We start from the raw sequence: 27,454 nt of genomic DNA, 5'->3' as shown, positions 1-27,454 counted from the left end.
TTTATAACCTGGAGCTAATTAACAATGTTACACAACAAAATAAAATACAGTCTTAAAATTTCATGAATGATAAGTACACAGGTCAAGGATGAAAAATAATTTTGAGCAAAAAAAAAACGCTTAACAACGTATATATCACAATATACAGCTGTGGGTGCTGTGTTACTTTAGGAAAGTTGCGTTACGGATAACTACGTTTACGCCTCAATAAGATTTACACGATGTTTGTATGTCTGACAGAGACTCACACACTCCGCCCATCTCAGAGACATTTTAGACTGAAATTTTTTCAATAACCTGCACAAAAACGTTACCCAAAATTCAAAGAATATCCAAATAAGGCACTACGTCTCTTCAACATACGACAAACAAACAATTTTGGATTATTTCCCTTAGCACACGACACAGGAGATGTGTTGATATTACGAGCACTTTCAATAAATATTAAATTGACTATTTACAGTTTTAAAATCGACGAAAACGTGATATGTAATATACATAGTAAGTACATAAAAGTAAGTGCCTCAAGTGCGTGTAATATATAAAACATCACCTGAGCACCCAAGTAATTTAGATCAATTAATATTATTCAGTATAATTGTGAACTGACCAGGTATTATCATGTTATTATATTACACAATACAACAACATAAAGTCCTCAAGGAAAACCAGAATGAAACATGTGATGAGTGAATAAAAACAGCAGACCGAGACCGTAACAATGATAGTAGATGATTTGTTACAAAAACCTTAAAATTTACTATGCAATCAAACACATGTTTGACTAGTATGTGACTATGTATTTGATTGTGGAAGAAATAACTGACAAAACGATATGAATGACGTCACGATTTTAAATTCACTGCAGTGTGGTAAGGGGCCTGCACGGAAAAGAATGCTTGCAAATGTAGTGAATGATAATATAGGGAACCATAGCAGCAAAACTTAAGTTTCCTTCATCAATCCTTTCAGAAAATAGCTAGTAAATTATATTTACAAACAATTAAACTTAAAACTCTTGACCAAGAACAGGACCCTTAACACGCTCAATACTAGCGAGTGTTACCTTAAAGGATTTTTTATCTGCACATGAACATAATTCCTGATATTTATAATCGTGTATTTGAAAACGTAGCATTTTGTTTTCGGTTCAGGGCTCACAATAAAGAATACCTAATTTGGACTGAATTATTTTTTCAACCATTAGCACCAAATATAATATCCGATCGATTTAAACTATCTATGTACAAACACAATTTTTGACGTGTTTCAGTAAATTATTAACGAAATAATAAAGTTATATAAGGTAAAACATATTAGCATCTTTGATTTCTCCTGGCCTAAATTTCTTTGCTTTTAGGTGTGTTCTTAAATTTTTAAAATCAGTCGTAAAAGGTACTCGTAAGTACTAAAAAAGGGCAGTTTCAGAACTGTTTTAATCAATCAATTGACACAATGTGTGTCAATTTTAAATAAGAGCAATTCAGAAAAGCTAAAATATATGTTTTAATATGATTAAAACATTGCTTTGGCCCCAGATTAAATCGCAGTAAAATTAAATGTTAATTTTAGCCAGGAGTAAATTTCACCGTTTGATTAGTGAGATAAACTAAATTTAGAAAAACATTAATAGAATGATCATACGCCGAGCAAAGGTGCCAATTTTAAAGATGCACACTAAACACCTACTAAATGCACAATGATGTGAACAATTACACAAAAAATAAAATTGCACTTTTATATAAACACTAATTGGTGTTTCTGCTTAGATTTTCTTAAACATAAAGGTTTTGTCAAATGGATGGAAAATGAATTTTCAAATTTTTCAGAACTTGTTATTATAGTTGAACTTTCAATTAATTTGAAAATATTGACCAATTATAAAATCAAATAAAATGATTGGTCCAATTTAAAGCTACAAAAATAAATATTTAATTGAGTTCGAATGCCGATTAAGGATTAAATCGCATTTGTCAGCACTGCGATCATACTAAACGTGTGTTTGATATTTTTAATATGAATGGAGAGCTGTAGCGCGCTGACATGTCAAGTTCAACCATTAGGGTTATACTACACTTATATGCACGCTAAAACATAGATTCTTCGTATCCATGTGAATGTGAAATGCGTAGGAAATACTTCAAATTAAAAATTCTTAAATTGAGTATGCAACGATACTAAAACTAGATAAGTATAGCATAACCCTAATAGCGGATGTATGTATGACCTAAAGGATTTTTTGAACAAAACTCGAAAAATATATATTTTAAACACTAAAGAGAGCCTACAGAAGGTAAAGGGTTACAATAGAGATTCGATCCCACAACATCTATAATTTGAAACTTGGCGAACAAGAATTTCGTATCGAATTTTTTATTTCACCAAAAAAAAACATATTATGATCATGTTTTTTTTAATTTTTAATCATTTTAAAGCGTAGCTTCGACTGCCAGACCCGTAGACAGTATCATTTTATATAACAGGCAGCTAAATATTATTCAGCACCGTTGCAGATAAAAATCAATCAGCGCTGCTTAATATTTCATTCCCTTGCAAGAAACAAGTGTTGTTACGGAATTTGTGACAGTGAAATACATCTCATACGTGTGAAGAATAATTTTGTTGTTCACCAATTACAGTATAAAGAAGTGTGTTCTTGTTCGGTCTGACTCTTAGTGCACTAGAGTATATGTTGGCGTGAAATTCCTTAAGTCATCATAAGCGTGAAGCGACAATTGACTGTCGGACCAGGGCATGTCTTTATATTATTAAGCTTTGTTAATGAACACGCTTCGGTAACAAGATTATTCTAAATAAAAATGCCTTGGGTTTGTGTTAACATAGAGCTAAGAATGGTCACGCGGATTTTGGTCCGCACGCCTATGGACTATACTAAGCGTTTTATGGACATCCATAATATCGCTCGGCAATATGGCCTGTCACCTTGTAATATTACAAGTACAGAAGATACAAAATGCGAGTCAAATTGTGAATTCTGCTTCCGGTCAATCAACAGAAATATGACTATTATCACAGAATAATGCAAAATACAGATCCTCTAGCATCCCATGACATGAAACAAAAAGAAATATATATGGCGAGTTCAATGACATCTCTGATTTAACAGGTAACTTCAATAAACATTTTTTGATAATTTTAATTTAATTATTGATAAGTAATTTTCAAAACAAAATACACGACTTTAAATACAATTATAATAATAATCATCATCATCATCTCAGTGTTGCTAATATAAATTTTCCCATTTGTCAAGAGATTCTAGTAGATCTATACTACTAAGTATTTGTAACCGCGAAGACAACGTTTCGATCTATAAGCCGTTACTACAAGCGCAACGCGTGCATACTGTGAGCGCACGGCTGCCGAACGGACCGACACGGCAGGCACTTTTACGTGAGCAAAACCCGCGTGAAACAAACAGGCTCTGGCAGTGCCAATATGAATGTCATCCTTATCTAAGTTCGTTGTGTGGACATGGTGCTCACAATTGTTGCATAACCCTTATTTGAGCACCATTAAAGCGTAATTTTGTATGTACTCTAAAATGATGGCACTATTATTGACTTTAACATAAAAATTTGTATGGGCCGTACAAGAAATTGTTTCTTAAAAATTTCGCGATTTGACGAAGATTACAAAAGCAATCTTGTCAGCATCATTTTTATAATAAATAATACTTATACCGTCGTCTACGTTAAGTAGTTGCGCTGACACGAGTGAAATGTGGCTTCAAAACTGGAGTTCGCACAAAACCATGCAAATTCTCAAATAGAAATAAATATTAAAATAAACATGCCCCGGCTCGAATACACATGAAAGCACACATGCATCTTTCATAACCATATGTTACTAAAATGGAACCAGTAAGGAATTTTTCAGGTTAGAGAAAGACGTAAATTTTGTCATTAAACGCTTGTATGCGGATATGAAAAATTCTATTATATTAAGCGAGCCATATTCTAATTACACCCGTGAAAAAAATAAAGATATTTGGAAATGAAACTATTTTTTTCGGATCTCAATCGCGTATATTTGTTTTTTTTTTTTAAACAAACCGACGTTTCGGGTCCTTTACAGGTCCCATGGTCACACGTGTTTGTGTCAGTCAGAAGTGACCATGGACCCAGTAAATAACCCGAAAAATTGGTTTGTTTGAAAAAACAAATATCCGCGATTGACATCCGAAAAAAAATTGTTTCTTTTCCAATTGTGTAACAATCGCAAAAACCTAAGAAATCGATAAATAAAAATTTAATGAAATTTACCAAAATCAATTTGACTTCATCAGCGCCTAAGTATATAAGTAACAAATCCATAAAAAAAATTAAGTTTATATATAGTGCGATTCATATTCAATATAAATAATTGGTTTACTTCAAAACATAATTTAAGTTTTTTTCCGCTACACTTGTAGGAAACAAATCGTTTTCACGAGTATAAAGCAATAAAGAAAATTGCCCCATAATATAATAGAAATTTGTATTATTATACTGTTCAAAGTAAATGAATAATGTTTGAAGTTACAGAGCACTATACAATAAGGTTCGATGGACAATCTTCTCCCGTTCTTCCAGCTCTACTTTGAGCAACGTAACGGACGAGAGATACGACATTACGGTCATTCCGACCCCAGCAGTCATTACCATTACAATTTCATGTTTACTATTTACACATTCCATACTACTATATACAAAGACTTGATCGCACAATGCACAGCACATCGAGTATCATCATAATCGTTAGAACATGGTTTATCAATTCCACGGGGCGATGGAATTTCAAGAGAGAGAAATGAACTATTCGTCCCCTACGACAACGTAACTTACAATTTTAAGTGAAAATTGTCATTTACAAGTTCGATGCAAAATATATGTTCTACTTTGGTGATCTATTTACAAGATCAGTTTCGTCAAAATTTAAACTTATTTTCATTAGTGTTATAGGGAACGAATTTACAATATACATGACAATGAAAATGGATTACAATTGTATTTGGCAGTTTCAAAACTTTTGTTTAACAATATAAGGCCATAATTAACCGAATACACGGTGAAATTTAAATCATCAGAGAAAATTCAAGACATACCGTTAATATACATGTATAAGTTTTAGTATAGGGGTTTCACAATGAAATAAAAAAAACAACAAGGGCTGATTGTATGTACCCTTAAATTTGCATTGGTGAATTCAATTTCACGTTGTATAATATATGTCAGTCCCGTTTAAGACTACCATAATTATGTGACATTTATTATTATCTATGTTACACTAGAGTATGTAAATTTATATACGACGGGTACCAAGTCACCCCGAGGAATAGAAGTGTCACCATTGGTGAAAGTGCGAGCGCACTAGTTCATAGCGACGAGCTACTAAATAAAACGATTTTTTGTTATTCAAAACATACGACCTTTTTTCCATCAAATGTACCGCCCACCGTCAACAGTTTTTTATTTATTTATTCAACTGCATCACAAAGAAACGACATGAAGGATGTCCAGTAGTCCAATTATATGGCCAGTTTTATTTTCGGTTTAGTTTTTTTTTTTTTTTATAATGCCGCTGCGTCTATGCGACGCTCTAAACGGTAAAATTTGCAAACTAACTTCGCATCGACGACGTTTAGACTAGACAATCAAAAGACAGTGGACATCTCCAGATCGCTTCGAGGGGATGAAGGCCGGACGAGGGCGGGGGGCCATCGCTAATAGACGGTGTCGTCGGGGTAGAGCAGCAGGCGCGGCGCTAGCGTGGGGGGCGGGGGCGGGTCTCAGGAAGCGCGCGGGGCGGCCTCGGCGGCGGGGGGCAGTGGGAGGAGGCTCTCGCGGCTGGCGCGCAGGTTCGGCAGCGACCGAGCCGCGCGCGCCTCGCGACGAGCCTCCAAAGCGAGCAGAGACCGGATGTCCGCCTCCAGGGGGTCCACGCTGATATGGTACACCCCTCCCTGCGGAGAACACGTACTCTCGTTGTTACTTATTGAGTATCATTATGTTTTCATCATCAACATATGAGGAATCATCATTTAACTGCCTTCGTGGCAGAGGTCCCGGATTCTATTCCCGGGAGACATATTTGTATGACCTACATTTACTGCTCTCGTGAGTTGGAGTGTAATTTATGCTTGTTTGTGTGGTTTCCCTAGTGCGGGGCTATGAATCTGTGCGTTATTATTATTACTTTGTATATACGCCCCACTGCTGGGCACGGGTCTCCTCTCAGGCGAGGGTTAGACCTTAGGCCACTACATTAGGTCTTCACACGTTTTCCGAGGATTGTGAACACTTCTTTGACGTGCACGTATCATCACAATGTTTTCCTTCACCGAAAAAGCTCATAGTAAATTTCAAATTAACTCCCACTGAGACATTCGAAAACCACGGTCTATGCTTGACAGGCCTGCGGCTTTTTTTCAGTATGTTTTACTCCACTAATTTATTATACTGTATGTATGTTAGTAATTAAGGTATATATTATATGGGTCATTTGGCCTGTACTAAATAAATAAATTAAAAATAAAATTTTAATAACGCACACATTGTTTATTTTTAAAATTATTATTATTATTGCTACAAAGATCGAACAAAATGAAAAATTCCATGGACCTGACTGGACTCGAACCAGTGTCTACAAAACGAGTCACACGAGTTTATCGACAAAAAATACGATTTCGATTGTATGTTGCTTACAAATTGAATCGTTTTGTTTGATCACACTTGGCGATCTTTAGAAAATCGAGCAAATCTCTAGGGACTTTATCAGATCTCTGTATTGGGTTTAAACATTGGGCAGATCGAAGGAATTTTTCTTTGTATTCGATCTTTTTTATCAATAACAATAATAACATACGCTCGTATCAAACGTCGGAATAAACTACTTTGGACACGTTCTTAAGAGTGTATACCTCAAATGGCTTTGGTTGATTCCGCATAACGATAAGTGTAGGATCAATCACTTTGGTCACTCTGATGACATGTAAGGAAAGCTTTGATTTGTAATACATAACAATAGCTATCATGCACATGGAAACTACGCCATAATATGTGCAAAGTTTATGTGATGTCATCCTTAACTATAATTATGTTCGCCGCATGACCTCACCGACGCTATAGAAAACAACAGCTTTAGACATTATAGTCTCGCACATGTGTAACATTTTAATACTACGATAGATATTGCTGCTAGTACGTGTATCGTGAGCGCTACGTGATAAAAACATATGATAACATGACAACACAAAACAACTTCAATTTTGAAGTCACCATAATACTTATTACTACACGATTTTTTCATCAATTAGTACCAAAATGTTATTTTAGAGTGTTGTCGTCAGTGCAAAGAATAATGGAATAAGGCAGTGTTAATAATAAAATAATTCAAGAAAATATAAGTTAAGTAAAAGTAAGTTATTAAAGACAATGGAGAACTAAAAGGGAAAGATGTTTGGGCGTCTGGCCCTGTACTCTCGTTCTCAGTCCAAAATCTGTATGAAACAATTGCTATCAAATAAGTATAACTCGACCACTCAACTGCCTCCGTCGCCGACCGGTTACCATGCCGGACTGCCACGCAGAGGTTCCAGGTTCGATTCCCGGGTCGGGAGAAATGTTTGTATGGCCTACATTTATTTCTCTCGTGAGTTTGGTTGTAATTTGTGGTTGTCTATGTGTGTGTCCATGGCACCCGCGACACAGGGTTTCCATAGTGCGGGGCTATGTTGAGTGTGTGCGTTATTTATTATTATTATGTATTTACTACATTAAAACGCATGAGGCGAATAAAGTATCATACTTGACATTTACTTGTAGTTTTGGTCGAGTATCACACATTTGGCAGTAAATGTTTCGAACGGATGTCGGACGCAGAAGGAGAGTTGATCCTCTGATATGTGATCATAGTTTTTTTTTAGAAACATCAAAAGGGAAGTAGAGCTCTTTGTAAAAGAGTTCGTCCAGGAAAGTACTGCCACCTTACCTATTTCTGCCATCAAGCAATAAATGTGAGCGTTACTGCGTTTCGGTGTTGAAGGATGCAGTGGCAATGCCCCTCAGATCTTAGCGATTTTAATCTCTGAGTGGCACTGTACTGTTACACATAAGCGTCACTGCAACTGTCAGGCCGTAAAATTGGAACGATGCAAGCGGGCGATCAAGGTTTACGACACATTACACGCAAACGTATGTCTTGTGTTGGATACTTGAACGCCATCCTGAACGCATCACTGTCGGGAATTTGTGGCCTCACAGATAGGCGTGTCGCTTGCCATCAGACGCACGACTTGTTCGTCGCGTCGCTTGATATCATACAAAAAATGAGTCGGCGTATAAAGAAAATGTAATCAAATTGAATCTTACGACAAAAGTGGCTTCGGGTCGTGCAGGCGCAGTGGCAGTGTCCTCAATAGAGACGCTGACGGGCTGGGCTAACCGCGTGTCCGAGAAACGCCTCGTGTCCTCATGCGGCTCTGGCCGCAGCCGATCGTCAGCTAGTGCGGAAAGCCGCCGGTTGGGGTTCCCGCGGTACGTCTCGAACCCACCACTCTCGTCCTCTTCGTGAAATGCCGCGGGCGGCGGCGGCGGCTCAATATTCGCTACTACCTAAAGATTTACAACAAATCACCATTAAACATACAGTCGATGAAAGTATTTTTTCGTATCAACTTGCGTATTTTTCAGTTGATCGATGTGACCATGGGGCCTTTTAAAGGGCCCGAAACGTTGGTTTGTATGACAAAAAAACAAATATACGCGATTTAGATCCGGAAAATAGTTTCATTTCTTTTGTCTATAAACTAATATCCAAGAAAATATCCGTGTCCGCCAATGGAAATTATATAACTGTAAACAGTGTGTAACAGATCAAATAAATATTTAACAACAAATAACATTCTATAACACAACGGCCGTAACATTTAGTTACATATCTCTTGTTACTCCAAACTTGCCTGAAGTAGATGGCTACCGAACAATAAGGTCGCGTGTTGCAATTTGTCTTATGCTTAGTTTGTCTCCGTATTTTGTTCTTGTGTGCCATAAAGACAATAAATTAAGCAAAAATCAATTTTTTTAGGCACTCTTGCGTAAAATCATATCCGATGTCAGTTTGTATAACAGCCGCACTATAGTTTACATAACGGAATAGTAATCTCACCTGTCCACGCGCACTGCGCTCGCGTCGTTTGTGACGTACGGGGGGCGACCCGCCACCCATTGGCACCTTCTCAGGCGCATTTTGAATTAGTAATATTCTGGAAAACCAGAAATAACATTACAATTCCATTAAAGACTGTTAACTGTTGTTTGGGTTCCGAAATCGACAAAGGGATAAGTCCAGTTAAAAGGCACCTGCAGCGTGTTCTTGTTTGCCAGGTTAATGGTTCATCGCTACAGCCTTCTGCTGAAGCTAAGGTGTGGAGTATTACTTTCGCATATCTACGTCATACTCTTCTATACTGACCTATTATGAGCCCGCCAGCGATTGCAAAGATGCAGATACTGCCGACATTGTATGTACATAAAGACCGCGCCGCCCGTGAACCCCACTGCAACTACCACCAGTTTTGTCCAAAACGGCCACGCTGAAACAAATAAAACATGTTATAGTCATAACCTATGCTCAGGCCGTGTAATTTACTAGCATTACGCACTAAATAGAAAGCAAATTTCTAATAGATGTATTTAAGATCAAGGCTGAGCCAAGTTTAGACACGATTGCAGCAACGCTACCACGAGCTGGCGCACGGAGGTAATAAAAAAACCGGTCGACCCATGCGTCCTAGATAACGAGATAAATCAAGAAACAATAAACTTACGACAGTGATGCTCGTTAAACAATTTTTCCATGGCCAGGTAAATGAATAGTGATACTATCGTGTAATATTCGCTACACGCTTCCTTAATTTCGAATCAAATTGTTATTATTACTTTATGATACCAAGTGACGGGACGAACAACTCGTGCATCTGATGGTAAGGGACACGCCTGTCCATAGCAGTTGCAGTGTCATTCAGAACTTAAAAATCGCAAAACTCTAAAGGCACTACCACCGCGCACAAGTTGACCTATCCCACGTGCCTGCCGTTTCACCAGCGCCCTTTACCATTCAAAACCGGAACGCAGTCATGTTCGGATTACTGCTTGGCGGTAGAAATAGGTAAGACGGCAGTACATCCTTGGACGAACTCTTTCACAAGGAGCTCTACTGCTACTAAAATACTACTATGTGATGACGTAAAAATAATGGCCAATTACTATGCACCGTGTATAACTGTCCGTAGTTGTGCAACAAACAATAATGTTTGTAGAATGTGTCATGTGCTAGAATGAATGCGGGATGTTTCGATCGGTGAAGCGATGCGATAATATTGTATCACGAAATTAATCTTATGCCTGTACAATGTGTAGTAACACAGGACTACTATTGGATGTAGTTAAGCAAAAAGGATCCAATCCACAAAATTTTTCAACAACACAAATTATCAAAACATGAGTTATATGTACCAAACGGTTCCTAAATTCTAACCTCTTAGATCAGCAAAAAACCAACAAATGAATAATATATTATAATATAATATAATAAGAAATAAATTTCTCTGGAGTTACATGACATTATAGTTTTTGAAAATAAAACAAGAGTGAGAAGCACTTTCAAAACTTCAAATTGCCAATTATCTCGAAAGTGACTGGATGTGCGTTGGATCCTTTTTGTTTAACTACGTCCAATTTAAAACGAAATCTACAGTACACTATTATTAATTTCGTGTTCTGTGCTTCTACCATTAGTTTACAGTTGCAGTTGTCGCTATTAACATTCGGTATACATAATATTTTGCATACACACATTTTACATGCTCGCTAGCAACAACTGTGGCTGTGAAGTCATGGTTTGTGGTCGGATATTCGGATGCTTTTATACCTAAAGTTCACTTTTCCCCGTAAATTCTGTAGAAATGTGGAAGCGGATTCTTAAAATATATTCTTTCTTGTCATAAATTCCGGAATGCCGGAATAGCGTTACGTGTTAAAATTTTTGTATAATAAGTACAAATAATGCACTTCTTCTTCTTATTATTGTACAATAAAAAAAAGAAATACAGTGAACAGCTAGAATAGTCAATTTGAAACATAAACGATGGTAAAATGGTTTCGGTAAAAAAATATTAAAACTGCAAAAAAGTCCTCATGTCAGAAGTTTTATAATTTTCACTTTCTACTTATATGATAAAAATAATATAAATAAACATTAGACAACATTACAAATGTTGCTCACACCCCAAAGTAACTAAAGTACTTGTGTTATGGAACTCGGAAACAACGACGATCGTACAAAAAACAAGATAATATATATAAACCGAGACCTCAAAGATGGCAACACCATGAAAACCGGTGTGCAAGCCACTCGACCACTGAGGTCGTCGTATAAGTGTTATACAAACTTACAAATTACATTTTAAAATTTATTTTCCATAAGTCAATCTATCGCTAGTTTTTTTTATCAAAAGCACATTCCATGTTAGCGAGCAACTGAAATGTAGGTAAATAAGCATCTGATTATCCCACCACTGCTCGTAGTGGTGTTGGTATTAACAAAATAAGTTTTATTTTCCTAGTTGTCTAAGGGTCGTATTCCAGAACTCTACTCAATACTCAAGTCAGGACTTGAGTATTGCAGTGAGCACTGAAAATCATACTCAAGTCCTTACTATTAGGGTCGTATTTCCAGTGCTTGAAATCATACTCAAGTCTGCTGAAATCCTGACTTGAGCATTGAGTAGAGTTCTAGAATACGACCCCTAGTCTAGAGAATACACTGAAATATATACACATAGTCGTATGTATTCAATGTTAATATTACTTAGACCAACGTATGTACAAGTTTTATTGCTTGCCCACCTCTTACACTTTACTTGTTTAATTTCACAAGTTTGTTGGTCACAACTGCAGTTGACGTTTTTTCCGTTTAAATTAGATTGTCATTACTTGTAATCGAGTTTTGTGCGTATTTGGAAAAATATAAAGACTTTTTAGTGTAAACAATAAAGATTTTTTTCATTGTGTTCAAACCGACAGTCATGATCGATCTAATGACGTATCCTTATTATAAGCCTTGGGCATCTACTGTTACCGCAGTCGTTTTCCCTGCTCTCTAATCCAGAACAGGCAGTGCTGTTTAGCAGTAAAAATATTCTCATGGATATATTTCCAGAAACGCCAAAGAAAAGATGATAACAACGTTCATAGGATTTATTGAGATTTTTTGTGAAATAAATTCAATTATGAATACCAAGATCCAACACACAGAAAAATTTTCGTCGACCCGGTAGTACTTGAACCCACGTCCACGCTGCACCGTAGCATTGCTCTAACCATCTGAGCCTCGGGTCCAGTTTTTCTGTGTTCTTCTTTTTTTTGTATTCATAATCACAGCGTTCATATGAACCATTGAATGTTGTATATACCAGATATACATATTGATTGAGATCTTCATAGTAAACGTAGAAATGAGTCTCCATTGACTTTTATAAACATAAAGACTCTAAAATTGAACTTCGACACACGCTACTCCGACAATATGTTACATCGACATGATTTTTCTCAGACATCTACTTCGACAATACAGACGAGATATTTCTTTAAAAAATCTTTGTACTCAGCTAGGAAAAACGTGGTTTCTACATTCCGACATGGAATTAGTTTGTTAAAATTGGTTTGTTGTTTGGAAAATGAAACTTTTTGGCTGTAGAATACAGTTTGTTTTATCTGACTGCCACTTGTTTTTACACTGTGGCGTCATTTTAGAAATTGGTTGTCTACATCACCATGATTTAACTCGTGAAAATTTTCGTAGTATGCTTTTCTACGACTTTATCGTATCGTAATCGTAATTTAACAGCTCAGCGGAGGTTCACTCGACTTCAAACTGCTTTTGGCGATGAAGCATCTTGCAAGACGACTATTTATAACATGTTTGCAGAATTCAAACGCGGTAGTGTGAATCTAAGTGACGAATTTCGTGATGGTCGCCCGTCCACTGCTGTGAACAACAAAAACATGGTCGCACAGTATCGGTGCGACGTATAATCAAAACAGACAGGCATGTGACATACCATGAGATTCGAGCATCTTTAGGCATAGGCATGAGTCAAATATAATCAATACTATACAAACATTTAGGTGTGAAAAAGCTGTGCTCTCGGTGGATCCCACACAATTTGACTGAGGCTCAAAAAACGGATCGCGTCACTTGGTGCAATGCCATGCATACCAGATTCAACGAAGGGGCGTCAAATTTGGTGTGGGACATAGTAACAGGTGAGGAAATACGGGTTTATAGTTACGATCCCAAAACAAAGCAGCACCAATCGAGCGTATGGGTCTTTCAAGATGAGCCGAAACCAACCAAAGTGGCGCGTGTGCAAAGTGCGTCTAAGCGGATGATTGCTTCTTTTTTAATAAAACTGGACACGTGGCTACTGTTGCTTTGGAGAATCGTTGTACCATGGATAGTGATAGGTATACGACCATTTGTTTGCCGGAAGTTATTGACAAACTCCGTAAAAATAACCGTAAACGCCGCATCACCTTGCACCACGATAATGCCAGTTCTCACACGGCCAGACAGACAAATGAATTATTGAAGGTGAACAACGTTGACCTTATGAGCCATCCCGCGTACAGTCCCGACCTGGCACCTTGAGACTTTTATTTATTTCCAAAAATTAAGAACCAGTTACGCGGTCAACGATTTTTAAATATGTTTCAGAGATTGACACGGAGGAGTGACATAAATGTTTTCAAAATTGGTTCATTCGTATGATAAAGTGCATTAACGCTAACGGAGAATATTTCGAGAAACAATAAGTTCATTTCTGACAATTTATAGTATTTTTTTCTTATTAATTCCGGAAACTTATAGTGCACCCCACGTTAATGTCACGATTCGTTAACAATATAAAGGCCATCGTTTTATCGAAATAAAAAGACATTATTAAAGTTATTCTTTTTGCGAATTAATGTATGTGGCAAGTATTCATAAGAACATTGTTATCAAAATTGTTTTTGGTAATGTTCTTATGAGTGTATTTCATTTGGGAGAAGGTACATGGCAAAACAGTTTTTACACACAAAAACCCATTACCAAAAACAAAAAACTGTTACCGCAGACCTAATGCGCTGTGATAACATATCGACTGTGAACTGGCAACCGGTACTATCTCAATTTTGACAATTTTACAGGAAGGAAGAACACTGAAGAAAAAATCATTTATATAGCATGTGGTTTATTAACTAAAAATACGTAGTGTACATACATGTGTAACAAAAATATTTAAAAACTACGTATTTTTATTTAATAAACCAGGTGCTATGGTAAAGTTGTCAAAATTGGGATAGGACCGATTGCCAGTTCACAGTCGACATAGAAATTAGGTATGTACCTAACCTATGTATGTATGTACGTAGAGGCCATATGCTATTATGAACAACACGACTATGCGTACAGTATTAGAAGAAATCACATGCACAATAGCGAGATTTACTTTCTTAATTAGCTTTTCTTGACGGTGAAACGAGCAGAATTGTTTACAATCACTGTCAGAGGTCGATTGGTGTTATTTACAAAACTTAAGATAAATGACACTGGAAGTCTATTGTCAAATATTCTTGAAAACAAATGGCCGCTTGTGATTTGTAAAATCCGTTATTGCGTGTATAAAGGGTGTCCGTGTGCATTTTAAGCCATTATTTCGACACTTGTGAACCGATTTTGATGATTCTTTTTTTTTTGTACGCAAGATGGTACCTTAGCAGTGGTCCCATTCAAATTTGTAGAAAATATTCCAAGAGTAGCAAACTAAGGAATGAATCTGGTTTATTGGATTTCACCCACTTTCCGTCAACCGATTTCAATAAAAGTTGACGAATTTATGTAATTCCAATAAAAAAATATATTATTGTGACCTAGATGGTAATGGCGGACAGATGAGAGGTAATTCTTAATAGGGTACAGCAGCTACCTTGTGTTTGGGCTCAAATGATTCGTTTTGACGAAGATTGCCTTACACGTTTTTAGTTATACATATCGCACATGACAACTAACATAATATTATCTCAAAATGGCTTTAATTTATATTAATATTACCTATTTAGTTTCAAAGCGACAGTATTGTCCCGTCACTTTGAAATTAAATCGTATATGAATGACACATCAGTATAGCGAAATTTTGGAGAAAAATTATTAATATTACGCAATTTTGAGATAAAATATAAAATGACGCCATTTTTGAGATAATACTATGTTAGTTGTCACGTGTGATATGTAGTTGAGGAGACCGCGGTACTAACACGGGCAAGTTAACAATTGAGGTCAATTTTTTTATTAAAAAATTATAATTATTAAAATATCAATATAACTCATGGTTATCCCATTTGACAGTTTTAATCTGAAAAGACGAAAGAAGTCGCTACGATGAAAGGCTACGCAGGCCCTGAAGCCACTCTAATAATAATAAACAGCTTTAGGGATAAGAATGTGTAAAAAGTGCTACATTAATTAAGGAAAAAACGCTGTTATTATTTCCAACTTGTAAAGTGCTTTCCCGCACAAATGCTGCAAATTGATAATTAGGCATGGCCGACACTTTCGAAATTTTCGTAACAAAAAAAGAGGGAAAATATATATATATATATACACTCATGGACATATTTACTGCCATACTTACGATAAGAACAGTAAACCTATTTGTAAGCACGGCAGTTTAGAGGACCGCTAAAAAAATGTTGAATTATGATAATAATGTTCATGTTAATCATGTGTTATTTCACTGGCCACATATACCAGAGCGTTCAATTGAATTCAAAAAACGATTGAAGTAATTTTTTTCAAATTAAATGTTCTGGTATATATGGTCCGTGATTCATAAGAACATTGTTATCACAATTCAACCTTTTTAGCGGTTCTCTGAATATGTCTACGGGTGTATAGTATATATACATCGTGCGCAATAATACCACTATAACATTTATTCGGGACACATTTTATCTATTTGTAGTAACATAACATTCACTCCAATATATTCTTATTTATACTTTTTAAGTAGGTACCTTGCAATGTTATCAATGTATGTTTATTCACGCTTACGGAAGTATTGATTTTTTTTATACAACTGATAGCAGTATCGGTTCATATTATCGATTATCACTTATGCTATTAATTTGAAACCAATATTTATTTTGGTCAACGTTTTTTACAGAAGTTTCCAAGTTTGTCATATCATGAATTTAATATAATATTTATTAATCTGATTGATCCGAATATTAAAATACAAGGACAAAATTTACACATATCGATACTTCGGGAAAAAAAGGTCGTAAAAACCACTTTTCTCAAAAATGAGATGAATGCAGTTCGATTTCAATTTTCATGCTCTTTCGATCTGTCTACTCAAAGTTTTGTAATTCGCAAATAAATGTATTTCACTGCCATGTTTTTTCACTTTCCTAAACCAAATATTTATGAAATTAACGGCGTAAATAATTACTAATTTCAAATTTTAATTGACGTATACGCCAAGTTATAACCAGGATATTCGGCAACGTAAGGGTCGTAAATATGAGTGTTATTATTACAATGTCTTTTACTGCCTTGGAATCAGGAGCATTATTTTATAATCAAGACTAAACTGTGACTAACAAAGTATGTGTGTAAAACGATATCTTAATTTGAAGGCCTTACATTAATTTTGACCTTATATGACAAACTATTTTCGGCTTTAATACGGTGGTAATAATGTATAAATCTGTTTTAAAACTCTAATATGGGAACACACGTGTTAGAGAGATGATTTCTGCACTCCTTATTAAAAGCAATAGACAAAAAGGAGACTGGCGTGGCTATTCGCACGCTTTGATCTGCCGCAGGCTTGCGATCGTCGGCGCAAGCTCGTATAAAAAAAAAGTGTTTACTTGTTCAAACGTAAACAAAGTTGACAATAAGACTTTTAAATGATATAACATGAATGACAAGTGAAAAGCTGGACGAGAACAAATTAAAACATTTTGCAAACAGCCCCGTGTAAATATCACATTAGCTTTGTTCAAAATACAGTTCAAATAACAGGAGCGGCATCATTGAGGATAGTGGTGATCCCGAAATACGACCAATAAAACATAAACATAGTTTTTTTACAAATAAATAAACGTACACAATTGCGGTTATTATTGCTGAATCAATTACACCTCAAAAAATCTTAATAACTGCGAGAAATAAGATCCACATTATTTCCATGGACGTAATAAATACGCTGACACTCTTATGACTTACGACTTATGACACTTGTGACTTTTTATGATAGATGCCATCAGCATATCAACCCGTTGTTCCTCGAAAATAGTTCCGATCAGACCGTAACCTATATTCTTCCCGCAGCAGGAAAACGTTCCCCAAATTACAATTTTGCCTGCAGCATCATGCCTTCCACTTAATTAACCAGCCAACAAACCTATGGATTCTAATGCCGCTCACCCTTAAATTGCACTCTATGTCACACAAATCGACATATCCAGAGGCTTCTTACTTACTGTCTGTCTATACTCAAGCTCAAGTCATTAAACTGTCGCCCACCAAAATCTACGTCGTACGACTATAACCCCGAGTCCAGAAACCTTAAACCAGTCACTAATTAAAATCTACGCGACAATGCCTTAACTTCGCACTCTGCATCACATTTCGATACTCTAGCCTGAAGCTTTTAAACCGTCAACCATTGGAACCTACGCCACATCAACTAAGACCCAGCGCTCTCCGCCACAAGTCGAACATACTTCAACTTGGAAGTTTCTATGCTGAAGACCGTTGAAATTTAACTTGTTGAATGGTCAGTGATATTGGTCCGCCACCTGTGTCGAAACTGAGCCTTTTAACCTATAGTTAGTTGAATCTTTCAACAATCCAATCAAAGAAATCGAAGACCTTAATATATTAACAAACTACGAATGTATACCGTCAACTTTGAACGAGTTTATACATAGTTTTTTTTATCAGATGATTCTCAATTGATTTTTCTGGAGTGAGTTCTGATGACTGCACCTACTAATTAGGTTCAAATAGTTCTTTCGCACAAAAAAAGAGAAAATAAAGTAAAAAACTTAAAATTCGGAAGAATAAATAAACGCATCGAGTATATAACCAGAAATAGAGACAAAATGTTATTTAATTTGTTTCAAAACTATTCTGCCATATCATTACTGTGACAACTGCGCTCCGATTGGCTAGCCCGAGTTCGAAACAATTGACGGGTGTCGTCAACTGTTTCACTTCAAATCGACCAGTAAACTTGAGCTTTGCTACGATGGACCAAAAGTGCAAAATTACATATTTAATTACCGATGAAATGTGATTCCGTTTGTTTTGTAATTAGATGTTTTGCTGTTTTTCCCACACCACCGAGTAGAACAGCACGGCATTTTTAGAGATATTATCGTTATTACAATAAATTCAGAATATTTTTTGGAATATACGGAGACATACACACAGGTCAGTAGTTGGCCTGTCTATATTTCAGTGCAAACGAGAGTTGATATTTATAAGAGCGGTATCGCTAATGTGTTACCAGGAATATATGGCCCTTATTTCGTCTCTATTTCTAGTTATATACTCGATGAATAAACGAAATCAATAAATAAACTAAAAAATAATCAGAAATTAAAGACGATGGAAAAGCTTATGATATAAAGAAGGGAGACACAAAGGAGAACAAAAAGCAAAGCAAGAAAATCCATGTAACCCTATTTAAATGTAAAAGAGGATAGAAAAAATGGAAAATCTCTATGTACTTTCTTCTGTGCTAATACGATGTGCATATCTAGTTAATAAGTTATGAATAAAAAATAAATAAAAAAAATAGGCGCCTTGACGTCGAGTTGCGGACATCAGCCCGTTACACCAAGTACCAAGTAAGTTATGAATGTTATATTAACAACAGGGATAATCGCCAGAAAGTATGCAAAAATTCAAACAAATTATTACACAATTTCTATCATTCCAAAGGTTATAATGGCGTTGTAAAGGTATTAATTATGTTAAATAAACTTATATTATTAATCTTATAAAACGTTACTTGTCAGAATATTACGAAAATTCACCATTTTGTCATTTACGCCCTTTCTTCCCCAAAGTATCGATATGTAAACAAAATTATTAAAATTAGCGAATGCGTTTTCAAAAACAAATGATTCACCTCGGGCAACCAAATTTAAAGGATAGTTTCTGTACTATAACAGAAATAAATGTATAAGAATTTAAAAAATATAATATCACAGCTATAGTTAAGCAGTTTAATTTAATTTACATTATAATATAGTTAAAGCATTATCAATCATTACAACAATATCGGAAATATTTATATTTGCACGGTAAATAAAGTACAATCGGTAAATAAAGAACAATCAGTGGACAATGTCGGTATCGAACAATATATGAATAAGCTTTGAGTAAAACAAAAGAAGTAACGTTACCGATAAGGCCTCGGTTGACTTCTTCAACGGCGCGCTCTATGAGCACGAAAAGAGACCACATGACGCAGAGGGCGGCCACGCAGTGGAAAAGAACAGCGCAGCATAGTCGTCGTCGCTCTACGCCTGACATCTCCAGGAGACGCCACTGGAAACAGACCTCTACATTAATCCGATATATCTTGGAACTCAACGGCAAAACCGTCGATTGATATAAGTCCACACAATCGCATGCTATTCCCTATCTGTGCTGTATACAGAGTCATTTGTAAAATACCAACAACCTCCCAGGACTTTATTACTAACATCATAAACAACCACTTTTGTTCCATGATTTTTTAAAAAACATAATAAATTTAACAAAACAAAACTATTACGTTTTTGTTGTACTGTCTGACACTTTTTAGATTTATATTTGGTAATGTTGTAAGTTCAAATGTGTTATCAATGTCTAGAGCGATCAATTTAAATATTTATATTTTTGTACCAAAGTAAAATCTAATGATATATTAAAAATCATGTTTGTTGTTTATGATGTTGCAATATAGTCTAGTTTAATAACCCTGTATACCTGAGAAGCTGCCGACTACCAGAAATATTGAACTACCTAATGACCATTAATGATAATGAATTTATTTTTTGTCATTATTGCAAATTTGAGAAAGAGATAAAAGTAAAATATTATCCTTAGCAAGATAATGAAACACGACCTTTAAAAAGTCATTTACCTACCAATAAAATAAATGCGAATGTTTGAATATTTTCTAAGATATTTGTTACTTTATTCAAACACAATATAGTTTTGGGTGCACTTAAGCATAAATGCAAACCAAATCGCGTACAGCACCTAACTAGGAAATACACAACATTATTAAATTTTTCTTATAACTAAAGTAAACTACAATGCCATAGGATACGTTCAGACGTGACAATTTTTCACCAGTTTGCATTGCGCGGTGCAAACTGTAAACACAAACCCAGCTGTGATAACGACGAATGCTCGGTAAGCAAAATATGTATCTCCAAATGTCAAGGTGACAAGGCCTATGTTTCATCGCTTGAGCATTTCATTTACTGTTTACATAAATTGGTAAATTATGTTGCAAATTTATACTGCCTTGGACTTTCTGAGCGCTGTTTAACTTATGAAATCGAAGTTTAGTTATATGCTTGCGCATTGTATCTTGAAACCAAATTGGGCAGAGTACTCAGTATCATAATTGTTTTAAAAAAATCATTAAATTATCACAAAGCAATCTGATTTATGTCTCGAACAGTGCAAATATTGGCTCGCGCGTTAAATGTTTAGCGCCACAACTATAAACCAGTATAAACATTTTAAACTTAGAAGTCGTCGTATCGTCAGAATGCACTAAATTTAATATATTCCAGTTCGATACGAGTTAAATCCAGCGTTCCGTTTCTGCAATAATTTGACACTTACCTACAGACAAGATACTGCACGCAATATGGTATGTATACTTCATACTAATTGCTAATTGGAATGTATGTACCATTCCTTTCCTGTTCGTCTGGCGCATCCTGGGCAACAAACAATGAGTACCTCACGTCGATTGGCAAAATCCTTTCACAACGAGTGTCATACTTAATTTCGACTCGAAAGCACTTCGACTACACATTAATTCGACAGAACACTACTTCGACCAAACACATGTTCGACAGGTCACTAATCCGACAGAACACTGCTTCGACAACACAGACATTCGATAGGTCACTACTAGAGATGGGTCATGGATAAATATCATTGGGTTGGGTTAAATACTCAAGATAAATATCCATTTTTACCCGATATTTATCCCAAAACGTGGATAAATATTTTCAATCGTGGTTTATTATTTATGTTTGGTAAAACAAAGTATATTTTAAAAACACTTTGTGTAGGTAACTACATAAATATAAATATTTATTTTTTATATCATGTGTTTTAATTAATAGATTTTGTGTGTGACATGTGAAAGAGAATTCTTAGGCTATTTCAAGACCATAAAGTTGGGTTGCACTTTATTAACGCAGGATAGGTCAGCTCAAGGGTTACAGTTAATTTAATAACTTTCTGTCAACCGAATTTTTTATACCGCTCGACTCGAAAAACGTAGGCAGAACAGTATTGTTACATAAAAATAAAAATACAGGATGCAGGAGTTTACAAGCTTGACTGTGAGTGCGGTCTCTCTTATATTGGACATACAAAGCGAAGTATTTGTACCCGCGTCAAAGAACATACAGTTGATGTCAAACACCGTCGCGTAAACAAGTCTGCAGTCTGCGACCATGTCATGGATAAACCTACACATTCAATGAAGTTTGGCAAACCCCAGGTCCTTGCAAAAGAAGTCCGTTATCTACCCAGGATGCTGCGAGAGGCCATTGAAATTAAAAAACATCCTAATTTCAACAGGGAAGATGGTTTCTCCGTACCACCGGTTTGGGATCCAGTATTTTCTCTGATGAAAAATCCCAAACAAACATAAGACTGCAGTACTAATTAATATGTTTTAGTTTATTCTAATTTCTATTATTAATTAAAAATAAACTGAACTTAATAAAAATTCATTCAATAAAATAATTTGTAAAACTTAATGTAGATAAATTGGAATGTTTTCTTTGTAAAATTAAAAATAAGGTATTTAATTAATAACTATTGTAACTATAGTGAAAAAACAGGGTGGTTTGCATTATTATTAGACATAACTGGTTGAAGATTGTACCACCTCAATCACCCGCGACCATGGGACCTGTAAAGGGCCCGCAATGTCGGTTTATTTGTAAAAACAAATATACGCGATTTAAATCCGGAAAAATAGTTTCATTTCCTATAAAAATAAAAAGTTACAAAAAAGAAATTATCCATATTTTAGGATAAATACTCAGTAAAAACGGATATTTATCGGGAAAAACACACTGACAGAAAACTACTTCGATAACACATATATTCGACAGGTCACTATTCCGACAGAACATGAAATATTTAATAGAAATATTTGTTGTACTGAGAGACTACTTAGGGACCACTTCATTCTTGAGCGGAATATCTCATAACCATAAATATACCTAAGAAATAATTAATACCTAGTTAAGCAGTTATTTGTCAATTTCATGTTCAGTCAGAATAGTGATCTGTCGGCCTAGTGACCTGTCGAAGTAGTGTTCCGTCGAATGAATGTGTAGTCGAAATACTGTCGAGTCGAAATAGCGTTTGTCGCAACTAAGTATGACACTCTTTCACGATAGCATGCAATACAGCGTATGCCATCGATACGATAAGAAAAAGTCTACTTGCAAATGTAACAAATCAAAATAAAGGTCATTCATATGCTACTATTGTGGTGTAAATGATCGAGGCTACATAAGACATTAAATAACGAATAAAAGTTTAAAGAATAATGCTTACCTCATTGAACGGTTTTATTTTTGTGTGCATGATGAAATTGAATTTGCAGAGTTCACACGATCTCGTCTCCGATGCGGTCAACCATTGTTGCAGGCAACTCTGGTGCACATATTTCAGGCTTCCTGCGAAGGTGAACGTTTTAAATTCTACATGATTCTACATCATATTTTACCTGGATTACACTTCTACACATGACAGAGGACCACGAGCTGGAAGACTGGGAACTAAGGCTTTACACCATCAATTGAGCCGGCAGTGGGTCCTCGCGTTATGCACGCAATTCTCGCCTATAATATTTAATGCAGGAGCCGTGTGTATCGTAAAATACTAAAACCTCTCGTACCAATATTTCGTCGTCAAATATGCCCTTGACCCTGATAATCATTACACAATGTGAATAGTGTGTGTGTGCATGTAGTACATCAATTTAATTTATAAAACACAATTAGACCAATCCATTAGCGTATTTCATGACGGAATTTAGTTTACTAGAGACTGACCGTGACCCCATGGACAATCAATGTGGAGTTCAGATGGTACATAGAACAAGTACATCCCTCATAATTTTAGTGCCCGGATCTAAAATGATGTGCATATGTATTTTATATCATACATATGTATACATGTTCATATTTTGACACTATGTTAAGTTGTACACACGCCAGCATATCAAGCTACACATTGACGTATCTTGATCCGTTGCAATGGAGGCGATTTTCGAACAAAAATGTGTTGTCTAATGTGCCGTTGTCCGTACATGTATTGATTGTCTTAAATAACCAGTTTGCTAATGTTCTATAAGTACTTAAAAGCACAATTGCCATTCCAATAAGGACTTTTGCTCGTCTTATAAATGATATAGATTAGAATTTAGAAAAGAGATCTAAGTCAGTATAAACAAGTACTGGAAATATTTTTTGAACATATAATCTATTGAAATTACATACCTACTCTGTTGTAGGTTTAGGTAAATTATATACCTATTATAACACAATTAACTATTGCAGAGTAATTATCCTTTGACATATGAGTGATGTAACGTTAATATGAGAACTTGGGAACAGATAACAATTAAAAAGTACAATTATATATGTTTTGCTGTATGGACAAAATGATAACATGTTGACTGTATTTATACTTGCAAGTTTCATTCCTGAAATTTTTCTGACTTCATTCATGTTAAGTTAATGTAAAGTGTTAGGAAGGATTGACGAGCAGCAGTTGGGGAGACACCCGTGACCCAGTGTCGTATAGGGAACTGGATGAAGTAAACCAGTTTACATTCCCACAAAATATTTCATTTCGAATTTCGAAACATCGCAAACCTAAGAACTCGATATGATTCAACCACGTTAAATAAAATCAGTCTTAAGGCGCACTTTCCAGTAATGCTAAAACGTGATTTTATTACGTAAACAAAGAACGTCAACATGCAAATATTGCAAACCAATGCAATAATGGCATCTCAATGTCATCTCAGATCACATCAATGAAGATTTACAAGTCAACCTTGAACAGAAGGACTCCAAGCACACTAAAGTAATTTAGTAGCGCTAAATGAATGAAATATAAATTAGTAAAAATGAAACCATACCCGTTCTTTAACTAGAGAATTCCTTGTGTCACCAGAGCAAGGAAATTAAGTCTAGTGCACTGCCTGGGATCAATTTAGAAAAGTTAAAATTATTACTGTTGCAAATTACAAAAGTTACATTAATTGAATTACTATATTATTATTATAGATATATCCCAGTCTGCCACTGTTAGTTGAAAGGAAGCTTGTAACAAAAACTCAAAACCGGAAAAATAGTGTGTAAAGAAATTAAATTTAAAAAATATCTTCTTTTCTCTTGTGGTAACTTCATACCTTATTCATCTAGGAAAATATAAAAATAGTGAAATCTGCCTCATCAGTAAAAAAACCTGATCAAGGCAGTATACACAACAATTTTTTTTTTTAAAAATGTCACATGCACCCTTACAACTAAACGCGGCAGTATATTAATTCTACAAATCTATTCTAGGCCATTCCATTATGAGTACAGGACAATCATACAAAATTTTTTTCTTAATGAATGGCTTGTGAGACTAATATATTGTCTCAATTCTGCCAAACAACTTTTTTTTATTAACAATGTCAATAAAATTAACTTGAAACATTTTACCTACATCTTTATTTATGCACTTTACCCACATCTTTATTTACTTGTAGTCTAGAGAACATCTAGACTAGATCTAGACATCTAGTTATTTTAAGTTAATCTGGAAGTAAATGTATCATATAGCAATTTGAAGTACAGCTGTCATCTGTGTCACTAATTGACATACAATAACAATATTGCACAAACCCTGTAAGTACAATACTAAGGTTTGCACATAAAAAAATTGGCATTGTACTGAGTGAGAATTTACTTGACACAACAACCATATTAATTAAAGAAGTAAACTGTACTTTTCAACTCACCTGCATTCACAACAATGATATTTTTAAGTCCAAACCTTTGTAATTAAGGTATTTTATTTTTATAGGGCACATGACATGACATCCATTGTCATGTATAGGACAATTTTGATCTTCAAAAAGGAGTCATTTGAAAAGAAATCTTCAAATCCATCAAAACAAATTTTATTTCATAAAATGTGTTCTGGTTAAAACATCTAAGCTTTATGTAACAAAATTTGGGATATGATGCAGTGAAAATGTTTTTATTAAAACTGCTCATATTAAATATTCACAATATTAAATAAGCACTCTACAGGATAATCCTATTTAAAAAAAAATATATATAACAAATTTAAAAACCATCACCCATCTATAAATAATTAAAACTGATGTTATTTTTTTTTCTAACTTTTTTGCACATTTATTGTACATGTACATTATCACAGTTAAATGCATTTCTCTGTGAAATTTTCTGTTCAAAATATCCTCATTTGTATTGTTAATTGTTCAGCATTTTTAAGGTGTGAGTTCTTGTTTTGAGTATTACACCTACTATAAACATTAATGATGATATAATATAAAACAATATACCAATCAACATTTAATAATGCTCTATTTTACCTAGGTTGGAATATTTACTACTATAAGACCTTAGCTAAGTTTTTAAGTTTATATATATATATATATAAAATATATTTTAGGGGTAACAAACTAAACAGAGTTATAATGACTTGATACAGTATCATTATATTGACTTAGTCACATCAAGAGTCTCAGAATATAAACTAATTTCATAATTTACTAGTAATAGGTACTTGCACATCATAGTCATACAGTCTTTAACCTGTCGTGCATCCTACAGACACAAATGTGGTGACCCTAACATCTTTGGCGATTTTTTTTTATTGGTGGATGAAACACAGCTGCAAGTTAGAGATACTGTGTGACTCTGGGACACTAGGTACAGTACCAACATTGTTAGGGGCATCTCATGTCTCTAGAACAAGTGAGGGGTTAAATAAAAAAATGTATCAGTTTGTGCTTTATAAACATAATAAACAATCATCCCACTTAATAAAAACTATTTAAGTGTATATGCAAATAAATACTTTATTATTGCACTACTATTCTATAATTTCACATTCATGAAAACATTTTTAAAAATCATATACAACCATCAATACACAAAATATAGAGGACAGTGAATGTGCCATAAGAGATAACTTTTAATTCTGAATTTTAAAATGTCATTACATTCCAATATACCTACATAAATACAGAAAAAATATTGCACTAATTAAAAAATCATAAATTAACCAGTTTTACTAAGTAACATTAATGTAGTTGTATTAATGCCCACATCGTGAATATACTTACACAACCTAATGTAAACAAATAACACCCACAAAACTTCTCCATACAATAACATTTTTGTCACATTCTACAAATATTTATGTACCTTTCCATTAGTGTATGGATTGTCTAGAATCAAAGTTAGATCAAGGGCTGTAAGATGGCAAAGGGAATTCCTAAAAACAAAGTAGGGTGCAACAGTGTTGAAGATATGACTTGGGAAAGGGATTGACCTGTGTAGAATGAGAGTAAAGGGAGGTTTACCTGAGCAGTAGCAAGGAGCTAAGAGCGGGTTGTGGACCTCGCTCTCGCAGTGGCAGATGCGGCAGATGTCGCCGCTGGAGTTGCTGCAGGACGTGCGGCTGCTGCCCGAGCCTGCGCGCACCGCCTCTCTTCCACATCCTCCGCCCCATTCCCAACTCTCTATATCAGACGAATTCTTCACGTTTATTTGCTGCACTGGCATTTTGACCCCTGCCTTCCTATCTAACGCTCAAAAGAGCCTACGTAACATCTCACATTTACTCGAATGTAATGCAAATGTGAACGCATATAACATCGACAAAGCGATCCAACATGTTATCCAACCACTACTATTTAATTTACGTTTCAACTACTTCGCAATGGATTTGCGATAAAGATAAACGTAACGTGATCATCGGTTAACCACGACAAGCTCACTTCTCACTCAACAACACGGAATTCACAAAAATATCAATA

The 27,454-nt window shown here is 35.2% G+C and overlaps 1 protein-coding gene across 1 annotated transcript; it reads right to left on the bottom strand.

The window, feature by feature from the left end:
* Nucleotides 1-4,308: 4,308 nt before the first annotated feature.
* On the bottom strand, nucleotides 4,309-27,200 carry LOC113236619. The gene is made up of 7 exons (XM_026472775.1): nucleotides 26,999-27,200; nucleotides 22,939-23,060; nucleotides 19,530-19,674; nucleotides 9,475-9,595; nucleotides 9,169-9,265; nucleotides 8,373-8,615; nucleotides 4,309-5,965 (listed from the first exon to the last, which is right to left on the bottom strand). The coding sequence occupies exons 1-7, from the start codon at nucleotides 27,198-27,200 to the stop codon at nucleotides 5,792-5,794; spliced, it is 1,104 nt and encodes a 367-aa protein (XP_026328560.1). The 3' UTR covers nucleotides 4,309-5,791.
* Between the last annotated feature and the right edge of the window lie 254 nt (nucleotides 27,201-27,454).

The sequence above is a fragment of the Hyposmocoma kahamanoa genome, unplaced genomic scaffold, assembly GCF_003589595.1.
Source record: "Hyposmocoma kahamanoa isolate Upper Pololo Valley unplaced genomic scaffold, ASM358959v1 92, whole genome shotgun sequence".
Lineage (NCBI taxonomy): Eukaryota > Metazoa > Arthropoda > Insecta > Lepidoptera > Cosmopterigidae > Hyposmocoma > Hyposmocoma kahamanoa.
This window is presented reverse-complemented; position numbering and strand designations above follow the sequence as displayed.

Bases quoted from the DNA above. Each gene is read 5' to 3' on its own strand.
- LOC113236619 (XM_026472775.1), bottom strand. From the start codon at position 27,200: ATGCCAGTGCAGCAAATAAACGTGAAGAATTCGTCTGATATAGAGAGT. The intron at 23,061-26,998 runs GTAAACCTCCCT...TCACCTTCGCAG, and splicing joins AGCTCCTTGCTACTGCTCAG to GAAGCCTGAAATATGTGCAC. The intron at 8,616-9,168 runs GTGAGATTACTA...GTAAATCTTTAG, and splicing joins AGCGCAGTGCGCGTGGACAG to GTAGTAGCGAATATTGAGCC.